Source organism: Leptonychotes weddellii, chromosome 13 (genome assembly GCF_054177405.1).
Source record: "Leptonychotes weddellii isolate Sample4059 chromosome 13, ASM5417740v2, whole genome shotgun sequence".
Classification (NCBI taxonomy): Eukaryota; Metazoa; Chordata; class Mammalia; order Carnivora; family Phocidae; genus Leptonychotes; species Leptonychotes weddellii.
The window spans coordinates 57,905,426-57,925,470 of NC_138381.1; the positions used below are offsets into that span (position 1 = coordinate 57,905,426).

General features: G+C 55.6%; 1 protein-coding gene across 1 annotated transcript; it reads right to left on the minus strand.

Moving 5' to 3' along the window:
- Positions 1–2,864: 2,864 nt before the first annotated feature.
- LOC102726934 (RIMS-binding protein 3A) lies at positions 2,865–8,368 on the minus strand. The gene has a single exon (XM_081801695.1). It carries the CDS (start codon positions 8,297–8,299, stop codon positions 3,371–3,373), a length of 4,929 nt encoding a protein of 1,642 aa, XP_081657821.1. The 5' UTR covers positions 8,300–8,368; the 3' UTR covers positions 2,865–3,370.
- Positions 8,369–20,045: the final 11,677 nt, after the last annotated feature.

The following is a 20,045-nucleotide window of genomic DNA, read 5'->3' on the forward strand; positions in this document are numbered from 1 at the left end:
GTGTGGTACGAATGCCTGGAGCCCAGCACAGAGGCCACATAACAGAGGATGGTCAAAACCTGCTTGTTCATAAAATCTTTAAAAAAAGGGGGGGAGGGCGCCTGGGTGGCTCAGTCGTTAAGTGTCTGCCTTCAGCTCGGGTCATGATCCCAGGGTCCTGGGATCGAGCCCCGCATCGGGCTCCCTGCTCCACGGGAAGCCTGCTTCTCCCTCTCCCACTCCCCCTGCTTGTGTTCCCTCTCTCGCTGTGTCTCTGTCAAATAAATAAATAAAATCTTAAAAAAAAAAAAAAACAAAACCTGCTTGTTCCTTCATTCCACATGCGTTTATTGAGGACCCGCTATGAGCCAGGCAATGAATAAGCCAAAGAGGTCTCTTCATTTGCGGAGTTTATATTCCGTCCGTGGAGATGGCTGTGGGGGCGGGACACAGGTGACAGAAAAACCATGCGCAACATGCCAACTGTAGATTAGGGCTATGGGGCAAAATAAAGCGGGGTAGGGGCTGCAGCGAGGGGTGGGGGGGCCACTTCATAACCACGGCAGATTATTCTGCAGCTGTTGGAACAATGGGAGCAATCTCAACCAATGGTCAGGGAAGGATGCAAAGTTAAGTAAAAAGTGACGGGACAATATGGTTAGCATAATTCTCATTGGGTTCTTTTTTTTTTTTTAAGATTTTATTTATTTATTTGACAGAGATCATGACCTGAGCCGAAGGCAGACGCTTAACCATCTGAGCCACCCAGGTGCCCTCTCATTGGGTTCTTTTTTTTTTTTAAGATTTTATTTATTTGACAGAGCACAAGCAGAGGGAGAGAGAGGGAGAAGCAGGTTCCCCACTGAGCAAGGAGCCCGATATGGGACTCAGTCCCAGAACCCTGGGATCATGACCTGGGCCGAAGGCAGCCGCTTAACCGACTGAGCCACCCAGGCATCCCTCTCATTGGGTTCTTATGGAATTACAGTTACTGTCTTTAAATTTGAAAGTAGGTGGATTGAAGTTTCTCTTCTCTTGCTGAACTGCTGTTGCTCTTCCAATGTGTGGAAAACATTCTTGTCCCTACCCCCTCGGTCCATGGGCAGCTCCCCCAACCTCCCAACCTGTGCCCAGGAGCTGGGAGGGGCCAGGCTCGCCTCCCTTGCAGGAGCGGTTTTCTTGTTCATTGTCCTCAGGCTCCATTCGGGGTTGGGCACTCACAGGCACCTGACAGTTTGAAACACTGTGAGAGCTGAGAAGAGAGATTTACACACCCATGTTCATAGCAGCATTATTCACAATAGCCAAGAAGGTGGAACCAACCCAAGTGTCCAGTGATGGATGAATGGGTAAACAAAATGTGGTCTATCCATCCAGGGGAATATTACTCGGCCTTAAAGAGGAGTACCTGCTACAACAAGGTTGAACCCTGAGGACCTTATCATGCTCACTGAAATAAGCTAGACACAAAAAGACAAATTTACTGTGTGAGTCCACTTATAGGAGATCCCTAGAGTAGTCAAATTCAGAGACAGAAAGTAGATTGAAGGTTATTGGGGGCTGAGGGAAGGGGTCTGGGGAGTTGTTTAATGGGTACAGAGTTTCAGTTTTGCGAGATGAAAAGAACTTGGGGAATTGGCTGCACGACAGTATGAATGTACTTAACATTACTGAATTATACACTTAAAAATGGTCAAGATGCGCGGTGCCTGGCCGGCTCAGTAGGTAGAGCCCGCAACTCTTGATCTCAGGCTTGTGAGTTCCAGCCCCGAGTTGGGTGTAGAGATTGCTTAAAAATACAAAATCTTTAAAAAATGGTTGAGGGACACCTGGGTGGCTCAGTTGGTTAAGCGGCTGCCTTCTGCTCGGGTCATGATCCCAGGATCCTGGGATCGAGCCCTGCGTCGGGCTCCCTGCTCAGTGGGGAGTCTGCTTCTCCCTCTCCCTCTGCCCCACCCCACCGATTATGCTCTCTCTCTCACTCTCTCAAATAAATAATAAAATTTTTTTAAATAATAAAATCTTTTTAAAAATGGTTGAGTAAGGAACAATTTCCTTCCCAGGCTTCGGCCAGAAGCCTTCCACGCACGAGAGTGGTGTGTGTGTGCCCACCACAGCTGCGGCTCTAGCCCCCGTGTTTTGTGAGGATAAGGCAGCAACACGCCCTCCCCCCGGGTCTCCTGCCTTCAGCCCCAGGGCCAGGTTGGTGGAGCCCTCTGGACCCAAGTCCCCAATTCCCCAAGGAAACTAACTGCTAGTGCTTCAATCCTTCTGCCTGCCCAGGAATGCTTCTGGTCATTTCCTCCTGCACCCAGGAAGGCAGTGCCCTTCCTCTGACATCAGCGTGGGACTCAGGGAAACAAAGGAGTGTCAGACAGAAGCAGACATGGATAAGCCCACCTTTCATTCCCACTCTCCCAGAGGGGGAGCCCAGAAGACTGTGGGAGGAAGCAGCTCTGCAGCTGCGTGACCTGACAAGAGGGGGCCCCCCCCGAGCCTCCAAGGCTCTTCTGTAAGATGGGGGAAATATGGAAACGCCCTCCCAGGCAGACGCACTGAGGAAAGGGGACAGGGACGAATGCCATGCAGAGTGGGATCCCCAGTTGGGAGATGCTGATTCCACTCTCCACAAAGGCTGACACCCAGGGACACAGGCCACGTGCAGGGAAACCTGTGGGGAACATCAACCTCACCGAGCCTGTGGGGCCCTGCTTCTTCTACCCTGGCTCTTGGCCGACCCCTTGGTAGCCCTGCTGGAAGATCCTAAGCTGAGCCCCCCTAAAGAGGAAGGAGGTGCCCTCCCCAGCTGAGAACGCATGTCTGCCGTCATTGCACGATCCCTAGACAGAAGGGGGAGGGGGACAGGCATGTTTGTGTTTCTCCTGGTTGTGCTTTTACTTCTAAAGTATTATTTTTCTTTTTTCTATGAACATTTTAATGAGGGGTTGAACAAAAGATAGAAAAATAACATTCTGGTCACTTTTTTTTTTTTTTTTTTTTTTTAAGAGGGAGGCTTTTCTTGAGACTTTCATACAAGGCAATGGATGAGGAAACTCCTAAAGAAACTCCTAGAGAAAATGCATACTGAGCACAGAAAAAGGCACTTCTCCAAACATCGTCATGGTCACTGACAACTCCAAAACAGCCTGTCGGACTCTCACGGGCTGCTTGTTCTGTTTTCTTTGGGGCAACAGCTCAGTTCAGACTTAAGCCCTGCTCCTCTCAGAGGCTAGGGGACACCCGGGGACTGCTGTCAGTTTGCCACAGTGACGCTTGGAGCAAGTGCTGCTCACGGAGGTGAGGAGGGGTGCTGCAGGTAGGGTTCCAGTGCTTGCTTCTCCTCGGGCGGGACGTGCGTGGCCAGGGGCCACCACACTGGCGGGAGCCTTGCTCACTCTCCATGGAGGGAAAGGTGATCCAGCAGGTGGGCTGGGACCAGGCCCCTGTGACCACCTGACTCCCCATAATAGAATCCCTTGTCATCCACAGGCCCGTAGACCGTGACCACATCCCCTGCCCTCAGTGACAGCTTGTCCTTCGCCTGGCCTCCTGCTCGCCCATCCTTGGGGTCATAGTCCAAAGCTGCCATCATGGTTGTTGGAGTCCACAGCAGTGACATCCTGGGGTTTCCTTGGGGCATAGGAAAGGAGCCCTGGGGGCTGGTGAGGCCCCCAAAATCATCGAAGTGGGCCACAGGGGGCAGGTACCCTTGCACTGGCAAATGCCACCTCCCACCGACCTGCTCTGTGTCCACCTTCACCTCAGCCACCAGGTGCCCAGGTATGTTGCCCACTTGCCCATTGCATTCGCCATGGTAGAAGCCACAGGGGTCCTGAGAGCCCCACACTCTCAGCAACTGCCCTTTCTGGAAGGCCAGCTTCTCCTCTGCAACCTCGGGGTTGGCAGACATCACCAGAGGGTCGTAATCAAAGAGGGCCACAAAGACCCTGACCAGAGTGTCCACCCCTGTCCCCAGTGGCGACGGGCCACCCTTGGGCATCTTAATGACTTTGCTGGACGGAGCTGGACAAAGTGCAGGGCTGGACTCTGGGAGCTGGCACATTCTCTTGCCGCCCAGAGCCTGAGCTCTCCCATTCTGGGTCCTAAACTCCTTTCTCTGCGCTCGCCTCTTTGTGCCCCATGGACTAAAGCACACCGCCTCCTCCTGCTGCAAAGTGTCATGGAAGTGGGACACAGACGGTTGGCTGGTGTCCAGCCGGGGAGGGACCAGCACTTGGGTATCTTGCTTTTGCCTAAGGACCTTCTCAAGGGCAGCCTTTCCCTGATAAGGTTCTTTGTTGAGCCTGCGCTCCGGAAACAGATGGATGACTCCCGAAGCAGGGCTTTGTCTGGGGCCCATGTGCCAGTAGCGGTCTTCTCCCCTTGACTGGCCACTGGGCAGAGGGGGTGTGTGGTTGGGGGAGCTCTGCTGAAAGAGCAGGTCCTTTCTGTAGACCTCCCGGGCGTCGGTAGGCCCCTGGGCTTGGCTGCTACACCCTGCACTTGCACATTCTCTTTCTGGACTCACTTTGGACATTGGGGATTGCCTCCTTGGGGGTTCTTCAGGGAAGGCCTCTAGAAACTCAGCCTGGGGCTCTCCGCAGCTTCCAGGAGTGTGGGGGCTGGTTGTGGCACTCAGGGGAGCCAGCGCCAGCCTCTGCGAACAGACGGGGACAGTGACCCTGCAGGTAGATGGGTCACCACAGGGGTAGCTAAAGGAAGAAGTCTCTGGCAATTGGTGACAGGTGAAACAGTCCTGAGGGATCTGGGCTGGCACCGAATCCAGGGACTCACCACAAAGCGACATGGTTCTCACAGAGACATTCTGGCACATCAGGGGCAGCTGGAGCTGGGAATATTCCAACAGGGTGCTCCCAGCAGTGGCATCAGCGACCTCCGCAACCTTGAGCCCATCAGCATACACCGCGTAACCCGTGACCTGGACTCCATTGGAGGACCCAGCAGAGTCAATGGTTACAGGGAGCCAGCTGACCACCAGGAGGCCCGGTGAGGCATAGCGCTCCACCAGCACATCCAGTGGAGGGTCAGGGGGTCCTGCCAGGGGTGTGTCGAAGGTGAGGGTAGAGGACGTTTCCCAGCGCACCTGCAGGGAATCCCACGGCAGCTGCACCTTCACGCGGGCCTGGTACCGCGTGCCAGGATGCAGGCCGTGGAAGGTGTAGCAGCTCACACCCGCGGGGGTCAGGGCGTGCTCCTGGCCGTTGAGATACACCACATGGAGGTGGCTGCTGCTGTAGACCCAGGCAATCTTGGCCGATGTGGCTGCAACACTTTGCAGGTGTAGTTGCATGGGGGCCGTGCAAAGAGCCCCTCTGGCCCCTAGAAGGGGTCTGGAGAAGCCCTTCTCCTTCACACACTGCAGTGCACTGAGCCAGCTGTCTTCTGTCTTGGCATCTGAGATCTCCGTGGCCACTTCTGCCTTGGAGCCTGCTCCCGCTATCTGGCACGGCCCCTTGTCCATAGCTCCCTGGGCTTTCCCAGGCAAGAAGCCGTGGCCAGTGTCTTCCTTCAAACACTTGCCCTGTCCAGGTGGGAGCTGAGTGGGGCCAAAGTCAGGGGATCTGAGGGGCGGGCAGTCCAGGATGTCACTGTCTGCAACCTGTTCCACCAGGTTGGAGGGCACTAGCCCTCGTCGGCCGTCCTCAAGCTCCCCTTCATAAAAGCCATCTTCATCCATGTCCCCAAAGACATACACATAATCCCCAGCTGTGAGGGGTAGCTCACTCTCAGGGCGCTCATTAGGCCCCTTGAAAGGATTGTAGCTATACCGAGCCAGAAAGATCTTGAGCTTGGGGGCCAGGGGGGCCTCTGAGCTCCCCACTTCCAAGGTGGAGTACACACCGTCAGGCTCCAGATCCTCCACCTCGCTGGCTGTGTCCATGTCCAGAGTAGGACAAGAGGGCACGGTGGCCCACATGGACTCCACCTCAGAGGAAGAGTTCGACTGGGAGCTAGTTTTCTTGGCCTGGTACCTGGAGTCCAGAGGTCGACTGGCTGGGAGGACTCTGTCAGGCACTTGAGGGGCACTGGCTGGCTCGCCGATGGCAACTGGACTTTCTGGCTGAGAAGCTTCCTGATTCTCCCGTTTGTCTCTGCTGGGCTGTGAAGATGCTTGGCCTACAGGCTCCGGCTGGAGCTCGGTCCTTTCACTAGCTCTAACTTGAGACCCGGGGACTTGGGGGGCCTCCTGGGGTTCCTGGGGAGGGTGAGCAGGCTGACACTGCAGCGCTAGCATCTCCTCCCGAGCAGCCTGCAGATCGTGCAGGGCCTTCTGCAGGTCGTGGTGCAGCTGCTGCTGCCAGTCCTGCCCGCGCGCCGCCTGCTGCAGCAGCTGCTCGGCCAGCATGCCGGCTGCGTCGCGCTCCTGGCACGCGCGGCCCAGCTGCCCGAGCACACCGTCGTTCTCGGCGTTCCGCGTCCAGCCGGCCTGGGCCTGCAACAGCGCGTTCTCCCGGGCCAGCCAGGCTCCCTCGCGGAGCGCCGCCTGCAGCTGCGCCTCAGCCTCGTCGCCGCGCCGCCGCGCCGCTGCCGCCTGGGCGCCCAGCTCCTCGCACTCCCGCCGCCGCGCACCCAGCTCGAGCTCCAGGGCCTGCACCTGGCGCCGCGCCTCCTCGCCTGGCGCGCTCTGGCTGTCCGCCTCCGCTCGGGCGCTGCCCGCGGCCTGCTGCCGCGTCAACTGTCTCTGCAGGCGCAGCACCTCCCGCTGGGACTCGCGCTGCAGCCGGTCCAACTCGCTGATGTTGAGCCACTGGGCTTGGGCTTGGGCGGCACCCCCGCCAGCGTGCGGGACGCTGCCGAAGCCCGAGGCGACGCGCGCCTGCAGCAAGTGGCACTCCTGCTGCAGCTCTTCGATCTGCTTGTCCTTGGCCAGCAGCGCGCTCGCCTGCTCGGACAAGTCCCGGGCGCGCTGGCGGGAAAAGGCCTGGCACAGCTCCAGGCCAGCGCGGCTCTCGCCCGGCACAGGCGCGCTCACAGCCCGCAGGTTGGTTTCTTGCAGCTTTCGGGCTCTGTCCTCTAGGCGCCGCGCGAGGCCTGTAAGCTTCGCGTGCTTCACCTTGAGCCGCTTCATCTTCTCGTCGGACTTGTCCTGGAAGCCTGCGCGCCGCAGCTGCGCGTTCTCCTCTCGCAGGCCAGAGCAGCGGCGCGCCAGCGCCTGCAACGCCTGGGACAGTTCCGAGTTCTGCTTCACCAGCTCCTGGTAGTCCAGACCCGGCGGCGAGGGGATGAGGGCTTCGTAGGGCTGGCTCCCGGAGTCTTCTGGCGGATCACTGGGTCTCCTGGGCTCCGATGGCGGCGGCGGCGGCGGCGGGGGACTCGGGGAGCCTAAGGTGGAAGCGTCCCGCGAGGAGGCCCGCTCCTCGGATTCGGGGGCCTTGGGGCAAATGAGGGTGCTGTCGAGCGAGCGGCAACGCGCTGGTGCCAAGGAGTCGAGAGAGCTGGCGCGCGTGTGGAGCAGGCTGTTCGGGGAGGTGGAGCGCCCGGCCCGCACCACGTCCAGGGAGCGGGAGCGCAGGCGGACGCCAGCGCTCAGGCTGTCAGCATTCAGGGATTCGAGTCTACAGACGGACTTTGGGGGCCCGCGGGAGTCGTCGGCGGTATGGGGGGGCGGCCCTTCCGAAGAGTACACGGCTTGGGGGTCGGGGGAGCCGGGCAAAGCGGGATGCCAGCGGAAGTGCTCTAGGATGTACTTGAGGAAGAGCTGGCGCTCCACGTCGAGCGCCGCCTGCAGGTGTCGGATGCGCGAAGCCTGCTCGCCGTCGGTTTCCCAGCGAAGCTGTGCCAACACTTCCTGCAGGCGGCAGTGGCACTGAGCAGCAGCGACCTCGGGCGCTCCCGCGCGGCCACAGTAGCCACGGTTCACCAACTCCTCGGCCAGCTGGCGCTGCAGCTCCCGGGCCTGGCGCATGACGCCGTCGCGCTCGCGGTGCAGCAGCTGCCGCAGCTGCCGCATCTCGGCCTCCTTCCAGCGCAGCAGCTGCCGGATCTCGGCCTCCCGCTCCCGCAGCACGTCCTCCTGCAGCTGCCGCAGCTCCCGGCCGCGCTGAGCCTCCCACTTGGAGCGCAGATGGTTCACCAGCTGCTGCCGCTCCCGCTCGGCCTCCTCCCGCAGCTGGCGCGACTGCGACGCGAAACGCTGCCTCTCCGCCCGCCCGCGCGCCCGCTCAGTCTCCAGCTCCGCCCGCAGCTTCTCCAGCTCCCGCCTTTGCTCCTCCAGCACCGCCGCCGACGGACCCGGACTACCCGGCTTCTTGGGTGTCGCGCGGCCGCCGCCCGAAGGGCTGGGCGAGTCTTTGGTCATGGTGGCCACGGCCCGGCCAGACGCCTGACCTCGCCTGGCCCAGGCCGCTGCTAGCCAACGGCCACCGCCCCCGGTGCGGCCAACCGCCCCGCGCGCCCCTTCCGGCGCCCCCGGGGGGGTCTCCGCGCGCCCCTTCCGCCTCTGAGAGCCTTCCCCCACCTCTGCCGCGGTTGCACTAGCCTGAGCTCCTCTCCTGGCTGCCTACGCGGGGGCTGGGCTCCAGACACCCTTGCTCAACGCAGCCCATGTCCTTTCTGGGATGCCGGGGGGTCTCTCTGATCCCAGGCCCTTCCCTGTTTCTGGTGGCATGTCCTTTGTGACTCACCGCGGATATTCTCCCAGGCACTGTACAATACCTTTCGGGCCAACTTGTACCGGGGCAAGCCCCCACCACAGCTCTGGACCTGGAGGGAGGAGCTCCACGTGTGGATCAAGGTCAGGATGGGGTGTGAGCAGATCCCGCCTGGCCCTGCCACGGGTTCCGGTGGCCTGTTTGGCCTAAGTGTCTGGGAACCACAACAGAATACCCCCAAACTTGGAGGTGAGCCCTGAACACCTACTAGGGGAGGGTGCATCTGGTGTCTGCACCCCCAAGGTGCCTACCCTTCTAAGGACCCCTGAGGAGCTGGGCACTTGCATGCATTATCTATTCAAACTTACTATGCCCATTTTACAGATGAGACGTCTTTTTTTTTTTTTTTTTACATAGATGAGAAGTCTTAGGCACATAGTCTGGGCATGATGCCAGCTGAGATAAAAGGAGAAGGCCACCTTGGAGAACCAAAGCCCTGGCCTGTTTTCTTGGTTCATTGTTATGATCATCTTGCAAGGACACTCTGAGAGATAAGGACCTCTTCATGGTCACACTACCGAGAAGTAGCTTAGTGGGGAGTCAAACCTGGAAAATTCTGCCTCCAGAGTCCGTGGGCACTCTGACTCATTTGCCCAATCTTAGGGTTGCAGCTGTGAAGACCACTCCTCAGTCTTTCTCTCAGGGGAGGGTCTCACACTTTGCCTCTGCAGAAGGAGAGACAATCAAGTAGAACCCAGAGTGGGGAGCTGGCCCGGGAGGGAGGTGAGAGAATGGGGATGCCATAGGTGCCCAGCCCACCCTTTGTCTGGCCCATGAGTGCTCAGGGCTTCCTGCTTCTCCAAAAGGTAAGGGCACAGATGTTTATGTGCCCAGCTGTTTCCTGACACCATCTCCCTGAGGGTAGCAAGGTCAGAGACCTTTCCATGGCTCTCCAAGGGGCCATGTGGCCAGATGGTTAGGGTTGGTGTGCTTTGGAGTCAAACAGTCCTTCAGCTTCTTGTGCCACTTCCATGTCCTCATCTGTAAAATGGGCTAATAATGCAGCCCCCTTCTGTGCTGTGTGACCTCCCGGAGTTCCCTGACCTCTCTGAGCATCCATTTCTTTGGTTTGTGAGGTTTTACCAAGGTGGGAGCACACAGTGCCTAGAACAGAGCAAGGCTCTGGTTGCAGCTCACTGATTTTATTTTATTTATTTATTTATTTATTAAAGATGATTTATTTATTTATTTGACAGAGAGATAGAGAGAGAGCACAAGTAGGCAGAGCGGCAGGCCAAGGGAGAGGGAGAAGCAGGCTCTCTGCTGAGCAGGGACCTGATGCGGGGCTCGATCCCAGGACCCCGGGATCATGACCTGAGCCGAAGGCAGCCGCTTAACTGACTGAGCCACCCAGGCGCCCCTTATTTTATTTTTTTAAAAAGATTTTATTTATTTATTTGTCATAGAGCACAAGCAGGGGGAGCAGCAGAGGTAGAGGGAGAAGCAGGCTCCCCACTGAGCAGGGAGCCCAATGTGGGACTTGATCCCAGGAACCTGGGACCATGACCCGAGCCAAAGGGAGATGCTTAACCGACTGAGCCACCCAGGCATCCCAGCTCACTGATTTTAATCCCCATCCCTTTTTTGCAGCTAGAGAACCTGAGGTGGGCAAGCAGAGATTTGGCTGAGGCCGGTCAGGGCGGCTGTGGTAGAGAGAGCACAGGTACCCTTTGTGCTCCCTGGGACACACTCCGGATTTCTCATGGCAGAAGGGAAGCCTCAGAGAGCTGGGTGTCCATCCAGGCTCTGCCACTCTTTGGCTGAGTGACCATGGCTGACTACTTCACCTCTCCTGGCCTCTACACAATGGATGTTTTGATAACACCGGCCTTCCATGGTTAGAGAGAGAGAGACACCAGGACTCTGTCAGCTGGTGGCCAGGTGTGCAATAGGAGGTGCATCAAGGTCTGTGTAAATTCTCATCTTCCCACCCAGGGCTTGGCCTAGACTCTCGCTTCTTCCAGGAATCTAAAGAATCCTCAGCCTCAAAGGCTTCTGGGCCTTTGCATGTGTTTTTTCCCCCTGCCTGGGATGCCTACATTGCTCAACACAAAAATAACAACAATGCCGCCTGCAGACCAAAAACCTACTATGTGCCATGCTCAGTACTAAATGCTTGCCATTCATTATTTACACCACCCATTTTACAGATGAGAGGTCTCAAGCCTCAGTGGAGCAAGAGTTTTTGTCCACTTACCTAGTGCTAACCTTGTCTTGTCCTTTAGCCTCAGCTTAGCCGTTCCTCCTCCAGGAAGCCTTCTCTGACTCTCCGGGCTGGGTCTGGGCCCCCAAGAACTCTACAGCCCTGATTACCCTACCTGGCACCCCTCCATTTGGAATAGGGATGTATCTGATATATATTAGTGTCCCTGCCCAGAGTGGTTTCAGAGAAGGAGTAAGTGAAAAGTCCCTCCCCAAAAAGGAGGGATAGGCAAGCAGGAAGGGCCCTGTCCAACCAGGCCACCCAGCCTGCCTACCTTCCACATTCAGGTACCACCTGGCATCAAGGCCTGAAGCCCCAGGCTCTGGGCTGCCTATCAGGGCCTTGGGCAGACACCTTAGGCTGGAGTGAGGGCCAGGCCTCATTAGAGATGTTGGCAGGATCCAAAGCTGTGTAACACACATACATACACACACTCATGGCCTCTCCAGGCCTGGCCGCCTATGTGGCTGGGGAGATCAGGAGCCCTACTTAAGTCCAGCTCCTCCCTGTTCTTCCTGTCCCAGCACCAAGCGGCTCCTGGGAGAGGCAGATGGACATCGATACCTGGCTATTTGCATCTAGACCCTGATGTTGTGGTCACATTAGAGACCGCTTTGCTTCTCTGTCTATGGAATCTATGGCTTCTCTATGTTTCAGGCCCTGTCACACAGTCATTTCCCCAGGTAGGTGGGCAGGTGACCTTGGCCCCATCTCACAGGTGGGGAGACAGAGGCTCAGAGAAGCACATGTCCTGTTCATTCAGCATGTGGCTCTGTGGCTCCACCCTTTCTGTTCTACTCACGTTTTTCAAATCCGGTTCCCCTGAACCACTGGTGCGCCGTGGGAGATCGATACCTTTGGGCAGTGATATGTAACAAGAACACAGAGAATTGTGACTCCAGATGTTCTCTTAGAGAGGCGATGTGGATATGGGGGGGTGGAGTGATGCAGGGATGGCCTTAGCCTCGAACTGGCGCTGGGCCACTGGATGTGGCAGCCACAGGCAGAGTATCTTCATGGAATCCTCACTGCAGCTCTGTTTGACAGAGGAGAACCCGAGGCTTGGTGGGGGCACACGGGCAGCTGCGGCTAGAGCTGGATTGTCACTTCAAGGCAGTGGTGGGGGGCGCTCCACAGCCTGGACGTCTGCTTCGGCTTCTAGAGGGACCACCAACCATTAGGGCGGGAGAGCAGGCTGCTGCCAAGGAAGAGGACCCTGGGTTGAGTCTCTGGGAACCCCGCAGTCACCATCCAGCTGCTGCTTGGGCTGGCACCACCTGTGGCATGTCAGAGGCGTTCTAGAATGTGGTTGAGTGGATGAGCAAACCAGGGCTTCTGCAATGCCAGGCTTCTGCTACCCCCACACTCATCCTGTTGTACAGTGACTGTTAATGACCTGCCTGTCACCCCCATCAACTCTGAGCTCAGGGAGAGCACAGGCCATGTAGATGCATTCTCTGGGTCTCAGCTTTCTTGCCTATATGAAAGAGATGGATTACATGGGTGGTTTTCAAACTGGGTTCCTTAGAGCCTCAGGGTTCCTGAGAAATACTGTAGGATTGTTGGAGGTGGGAGAATGTGCCTGGCGCTGAAGGAGAAACACTGCCCCTACCTGCTTCAACAGAGCATGTTCACTTGTTAGTGTCATTCTTTTTTTTAAGATTTTATTTATTTATTTATTATTATTTTTTTAAAGATTCCATTCATTTATTTGACAGAGAGAGCGCGAGAGTGCACAAGCAGGGGGAGCGGCAGGGGCAAAGTGTGAAGCAGTCTCCCTGCTCAGCAGGGAGCCGGACGTGGGGCTAGATCCCAGGACCCTGGGATCATGACCCAAGCCAAAGGCAGACACTCAACCAACTGAGCCACCCAGGTGCCCCGATTTATTTATTTAAAAGAGAGAGCATGCACACAAGCAGAAGGAGCGGCATGCAGAGGGAGTGGGAGAGGGAGAAGCAGGCTCCCCGTCGAGCAAGGAGCCTGACGCGGGGCTTGATCCCAGGACCCTGGGATCATGACCTGAGCCGAAGACACTTAACCAATTGAGCCACCCAGGAGCCCCTGTTAGTGTCATTCTTTAGGTTCTAAGGAAGACTTTGGCTTAATAAAGAGGTATACCGCTAGAAGCAAGTTTGGAAACCTCTGGGTTAGAGCCCCTTCTATCTATTACATGCAAACACACATTGCCCTGACACTCGGTTGATTCCATTGACCCCGAGAGAAGGCACCTGTGCCCCTCACATCTTAGTTTACCCCACATCACCAGCCTTATACTCCATGCTGCCTCTCCCCCCAGCACCAGTCTGTGACCTTTGGACCATGTGGTTATGGGGTATGTGATCCTGGGCAATCTGGTTCACATCCTTCCTCTGCCAACCTGGCCTGGCCCTGTTTCAGCTCTGCCACCCATTCCTGGAGCTTTGCAGAGCTTGCCTGGCCTTCGTGAGAGGTGAAGACTCCATCCAGAGAGCCAGCCCACGGGAGGATTAAAAAAATTTTTTTTTCACTTATTTATTTGAGAGAGAAACAGAGAGCGCACAAGTGGGGGGTGTGGCAGAGGGAGAGAGAGAAGCAGACTCCGCACTGAGCGTGGAGCCCAATGTGGGGCTTGATTCCAGGATCCTGAGATTAAGACTTGAGCCAAAATCAAGAGTCAAATGCTTAACTGACTGAGCCACCTAGGCGCCCCCCACTGGAGGATTTTAAGCTTCCAGACAGACCCCTGTAGCCCCAGCTTCCACTCTACATCCCTTATTTTTGGGTCAATGTGTTTCCTTTTCTTTTTCTTTTTTTCCTTTTTCCTTTTTTTTTTTTTTTAAGATCTTATTTATTTATTTGTCAGAGAGAGCACAAGCAGGGGGAGCAGCAGAGGGAGAGGGAGAAGCAGACTCCCCATTGAGCAGGGAGTCCGACATGGGGCTCGATCCTGGGACCCTGAGATCATGACCTGAGCTGAAGGCAGACGCTTAACTAACGGTGCCACCAAGGCGCCCCATCTTTTTCCTTTTTTTAAAAGGAAATTTTTTAAATTTATTTTTTGACAGAGAGAGAGACAGCGAGAGAGGGAACACAAGCAGGGGGAGTGGGAGAGGGAGAAGCAGGCTTCCCGCGGAGCAGGGAGCCTGATGCGGGGCTTGATCTCAGGACCCTGGGATCATGTCCTGAGCCAAAGGCAGACGCTCAACGACTGAGCCACCCAGGTGCTCCTTTTTCTTTCTTTAAACAAAGGGTTTTCTTTACTTGTTTACATGTTTTTACTTCAGTTTATTTATGTAGTAAGTTTATTTATTTATTTATTTAGATTTTATTTATCTGAGAGAGAGCGGAAGTGAGAGAGAGCACAGAGGGAGAGGGAGAAGCAGACTCGCCGCTGAGTGGAGAGCCCGATGCGGGGCTCGATCCCAGGACCCTGAGACCATGACCTGAGCCGAAGGCAGACGCTTAACCGACTGAGCCACCCAGGCACTCCATGTTTATTTATTTAAGTAATCTCTACACCCAACGTGGGGCTCGAACTCACGACCCTGAAATCAAGAGTTGCATGCTTTTCCGACTGAGCCAGCCAGGCGCCCCTGGGTCAATGTGTTTCCTATCTGTCCTCTGATGTCTCCTCAGCATCTAGCACAGTGCCTAGCACATACATATTCGATAAATACATGACTGAAGAAGACAGAGGCATGCAGGCCAGGTGTGGTCTCTGTCCTCATGGAATTTATAGTCCAGGGGAGGACACAGAGGTTAAACACAGATAATGGCAAAGGACTATAGTAAATGTGAATCATTGGCAGGGGGCTGTGAGTGTGGGGTATGGTACCAATGGGGCGAAGAGCCCTGCCAGAGCAGGCTTCCTTGGGAGCCAAGGCAGGAGAGGACAGGAGGGCTGCCCAGAGCTGAGATCAGATTTCGGCAGTAGGACCTGCCAAGCCCCCAGCGCTCTGTGGTCTGGCTGCCTGCGCTACTCGCTCCCATGCCCGCCCCACCCAGGGCACGCCCATGAGGGTCTGACTTGATTCTTCGCATTTGTGTCCCAGTCCTCAGTGGCCTGAAGAGAAACAGGAGTTCAGAGGGGGAAGGAAGGGTCACTCAGCAGGGGCCCGACCAGGTCTTCTCCCTCTAAGTGGTGGGTAGGCCTGGAACCCCCAGCACTGGCCCCTTCCTGGACGGGGCTGGGCACCTGGGGAGGACCCATGCTGTTGTCTGGGTCCACCTCCCAGGCCCTGAGGCCGTGTCTGGCCTACTCCATGCCCTCCTAGGGAGGGAAGGACAAGTGTGTTCGCTCTCTGGCTGGGGCTCCCCGGCCTGCCGGGCTGCTCTTTCCCTCCCAGCAGCACTGGCCCAGCTCCTCAGGCACGTGTCCCTGTGGGTGGCCAGCCTGCTCCTACCTACATGTTGTGGGCCTTCTCCTGGAGTCCTCCCTATAGTCGGGGAGCCTGGCTCTGTCCTCCCCAGAGGAGCAAACTGCTCAGGGTCACACAGGGACTTGTGCTCATGCCTGTATGACCAAAGTCTGGGCTCTGAACTGCTGCCGCTATAGGCTGGCCCACTGGCTCTGGCAGTCTGAGTGGAACTGTCGTCCGCAAGCCTTCAGACAAATGGCCGCTCCTTCCCGAGGACCCGGTGGCTGTTGGCAGCATCAGTGTTTCCAGCTATGCCCTGTTTCCAGGACAGACCTAGCTTCCATCTTCTGCCATCTCCACTTCTTTCCCCTCGGCACCTCTTCCATCTGCCCTCCTTTGGCAGCCTGAAGCACAAGGCCTGATCTACCTTCTTCCTGACACCAGTGGCAATACCTTTGGTCCAGTCATTTGGCTATTGCTCTAAGTCAGGGACAGTCTTTTTTTTTTTTTCACTTCGAAGTTTGAATTATTTATTTTAGAGAGAGAGAGAGAGCGAGAGAGCGTGAGAGCGGCGGGAGGGGCAGAGAGAGAGGGAGAGACAGAGTCTCAAGCAGACTCCTTGCTGAGCGTAGAGCCCGACGCAGAGCTCCATCTCATGACCCTGAGATCATGACCTGAGCCAAAATCAAGAATCAAACGCCTAACTGACTAAGCCACCCAGGCACCCCCAAGGGACAGTCCTTCACCAACTGTTTGTTGAGTACCCAATCTAGTCAGGGCAGGGTGGCCGGGCACCATGTGAATTTCCTCATTCACTAAGCACAAACCCCCAATGGGATTTGTGAAGGGAGGATGGAAGGAAACAGGGAGGTTGGGAGGGAGGGTAGAAGGGAAAGAAGGAGCCCATTAGGTCAGCTGAGCCTTCCAGACCTTAGTTTCCCCCTCACAGTCGAAGAGCCGACTTGGGCTTGACCCTCTGACCAGCCGGGTGGCTGAAAATTGACCCCTTGAGCCTCAGTTTCTTCCTTTGTAAATGGGGCTGATAACAGTTCTGACCTCAGAGGGCTGTTGGGAGAGTCAATAGAACACTTGTACATTTGCACTCACGGGAACCCAGCTGCCAGGTCAACCAAGTGAACAAGCATTGTGAGCTGAGTCTTCAAGAATGATTAGCACTTGGGGTGCCTGGGTGGCTCAGTTGGTTAAGCAGCTGCCTTCGGCTCAGGTCATGATCCTGGAGTCCTGGGATCGAGTCCCACGTCAGGCTCCCTGCTCAGCGGGGGGTCTGCTTCTCCCTCTGACCCTCTTCCCTCTCGTGCTCTCTGTCTCTCATTCTCTCTCTCTCTCAAATAAATAAATAAAATCTTTAAAAAAAAAAAAAAGAATGATCAGCACAGTGGCTCAATTGGACTCTTGATCTGAGCTCAGGTCTTGATCTCTGGGTTGTGAGTTCAAGTCTCATGTTGGGCTCTGTGTTGGGCATGGAGCCTACTAGAAGAAGAAGAAGGAGGAGGAGGAGGAGGAAGAGGAGAGGGAGAAGGAGAAGAATTAGCATTTGCCAAATGGATAAGGTGGTGTTGCTGGGAAAGAATGACAAAGGCATCACAGGCAAAGGACAGAGGACAAAGGAGCACCAAGGACAGAGGCAGGGGGTGTGGTGTGGTGGGAGCACTGGTCTTGGGAAGGGAGAGATGTAGGATGTGAGGTTTTGGGCCAGCAGAAGGAGGTCAAGGCAGAGGCTCACCAGCATGAACCAGATCAGGGTCTAACTTCTGGAGCCCCTCTTCCTAGCGGGGTGATGAAGGGCAAGCTACCACTCTCAGGGCCTTGGCTTCCTCATCTGTGAAATGGAACATCTTAGCACTGCTCTGTGGTGCCAGTGAACTTGGTGGTGGGTGTAAATGTGCAGCGCCCAGTGCCAGGCATACAGTCAGCCTGCCGAGGAGCTCCTTCCATCCCTTGCCCCTTCTTCAGCCCCTGCCAGGCTTCTCCCCTGGGCTCCCATACCTCACCCAACCATTGCCACATTCTGGCGTTCTTCTCAGTGCCTCCCCAGGATGCTGCAAGTTGCTTGAGGGCAGGTGCTACCTCTGTATCTCCCTCTCTAGCAGGTGAGCACCCAAGACCCTGTGCTGACTGGGAGAAGAAGAAGAAGCATGTGGTGAGTTCTAGCCAAAGGGTAGTCCAGGAAGAGGACGAGGACTGGAAGAAGAGGAGGAAGAGGCCACTTTTAATGGAAGGCTCAGGGAAGTGAGGTCCAAATGAAAAGCCAGGTCCAAATGAACATGGTTTGTCTCAGTGGAAGGGGGCTGGTGTAACCAGAAGCCAGGCCTGCCATGGGGAGCAATAAAAGTTTTAGAGCAGGAGAGGGGCCCCACAGACCAGGTATCTTTTCCACTGGGGCTGGGTACATTTTCTGCGTGCTTGTTTAACAACGGTACTCTGCTGCTCAGAGCCTTTGCTCCTCACCTGCGAGGAAGCAATCTTGCAGGGTGATGGTGAGGGCGTAGGAAGATGCCATGGCAGAGACTAGTTCTTGGCACTTGGCCTCTCCTGACTTCACCTTCCATTCCCAGTTTCACGGGTCCAGGTTAAGGGTACGCACTGCGCATTCCAACCGACTTGGAATTCTTCAGGGCGGGGCTCCCTTTCCCTCTGTGTTTCTCTATAGGAGGAGGTAGGTCCCAAGAAAGTTGTGTTCTTTCTTTGACCTGGACCTACATAGCACCAGGCTGAGTGTACACAGTAGGAGCATGGAGCCGGTCACTAGGCCAGACTTCCAAGTCCCCCATGCCTCTAGGGAGCTAGCTGATGGAGTCCCTCACACATCTGCTGAATGTTTATTGAACACCCACTGCATGCCAGCCCTGGGTGGGGGGAGATAAAAGGCAGACAGAACCTTGATTGCGTGAAGCTTGTCATCTTGTCCCCCCAACCCGTGTCAAGCCTGGGCTCCGAGGACACTGTGTGGAAGGCCAACCCCATTCCAGGCTACATAATCTCCAGTTCTCTTTTCTTCTCTCCTTTCATGGGAAACTCATTGCTGTTAGAATGGAGAAAAACTCCTTCACAAGGCCTAAATGTGTCCTGAAGTTGGACCCTTCTCTCTCTCTCTTTTTTTAAGATTTTATTTATTTATTTGACAGAGAGAGAGACAGCGAGAGAGGGAACACAAGCAGGGGGAGTGGGAGAGGGAGAAGCAGGCTTCCCGCAGAGCAGGGAGCCTGATGCGGGGCTCGATCCCAGGACCCTGGGATCATGACCTGAGCTGAAGGCAGACGCTTAATGACTGAGCCACCCAGGCGCCCCTGGACCCTTCTCTTGGCCTGCACTGCTACCCGGCGTCCAAACCACCATCAGTTTTGCCGATTGGCTACAGTAGGCTTCCAAATGGCCCCTACTCCCCTGCTTATCCCTCCCCATTCTTCATTCTCCAATCATAGTACTTTCCTTAAACACGTACATCTGACGATGTGGCTGCTACACACATCCACCGAAGGTCTCTCGCAGAGTATAGAAGAAAAGCCAACCCCCTCCTGTTCTTTTAAGGCTGTCCTGGTCTGTCACCTGGCTCCCTTGCTCCCTATTAACTTCTTACTCCATTCTGGCCAACCAGACAGCCTCATGGCCTTTGCCAGTGTCTTTTCTCCTGCTTGAAACAATCTCCTCCCAGTCTCTCAGCTGCTCCATCCCATCCTTCAAGTTCCAGAGTTGGCCCTGAAGCCAGCAGGTCAGTCTCTGTTCCTAGTCGGCTGCATGAACTTGGGCAAATCATTGGCCTTCTCTATGCTTCTGTTTCCTGTGAGATGTGTTGTTAATGGTAGCCATCTCATAGAGTGGTTTCAAAGATTAAGGAAAATAAGGCACAGGAGGGGTCAGCTGGCATTTGAGGTTCCAGTGTTAGCTGTTATTTTACTATTTCCTCAGTGAGGTTTCCCTGACTTCCCAATGAAAAGTCGGTCTCCAAAGGGTGCCTGGGTGGCTCAGTTGGTTGAGCAACTGCCTTCCGCTCAGGTCATGATCCTGGAATTCCAGGATCGAGTCCCACATGGGGCTCCCTGCTCAGCAGGGAGTCTGCTTCTCCCTCTGACCCTCCCCCCTCTCGTGCTGCTCTCTCTCTCAAATAAATAAATAAAATCTTTTTTTTTTTTTTTTTAAAGTAGGTCTCTGGGGCACCTGGGTGGCTCAGTCGTTAAGCTCTGGCTTCGGCTCAGGTCATAATCCCGGGGTACTGGGATCGAGCCACACATCGGGCTCCCTGCTCCGCGGGAAGCCTGCTTCTCCCTCTCTCACTCGCCCTGCTTGTGTTCCCTCTCTCGCTATATCTCTCTGTCAAACAAATAAACTCTTAAAAAAAAAAAGTAGGTCCCCACAGTCACTTTCCCATCAACTAGGTTTCACCCAGGTTTCTTTTCTTTTCTTTAAGATTTTATTTATTTGACAGAGAGAGAGGGAGAGAGAGAGAAAGAGAATAAGCAGGGGGAACAGCAGAGGGAAAGGGAGAAGCAGGCTCCCTGCGGAGCATGGAGTCCCATGCAGGACTCTACCCCAGGACCCTGGGATCATGACCTGAGCCGAAGGCAGACGCTGTACTGACTGAGCCACCCAGGCGCCCCTCAGTTTCCTTTTCTTCCCAGCACTTATCAGTGTCAGAAATAATCTTGGTTATTCAATGATCTTATGCAACCAATATTTACTGTGCACCTACTATGTGCCAAGGACTTTTGTAACTGCCTCCGGATTGGACGTCCAGTAAAGGCAGGGTGACTGCCAGTCCCGTTCATCTGTGTTCGCCCAGTACCGTAGTGGCACACAGTAGGCACTTCGCACGTCGCCCGCCCCTCCCCCGCTCCA

Coding starts and splice junctions, on each gene's coding strand:
- LOC102726934 (XM_081801695.1), bottom strand. CDS start 8,299: ATGACCAAAGACTCGCCCAGCCCTTCGGGCGGCGGCCGCGCGACACCC.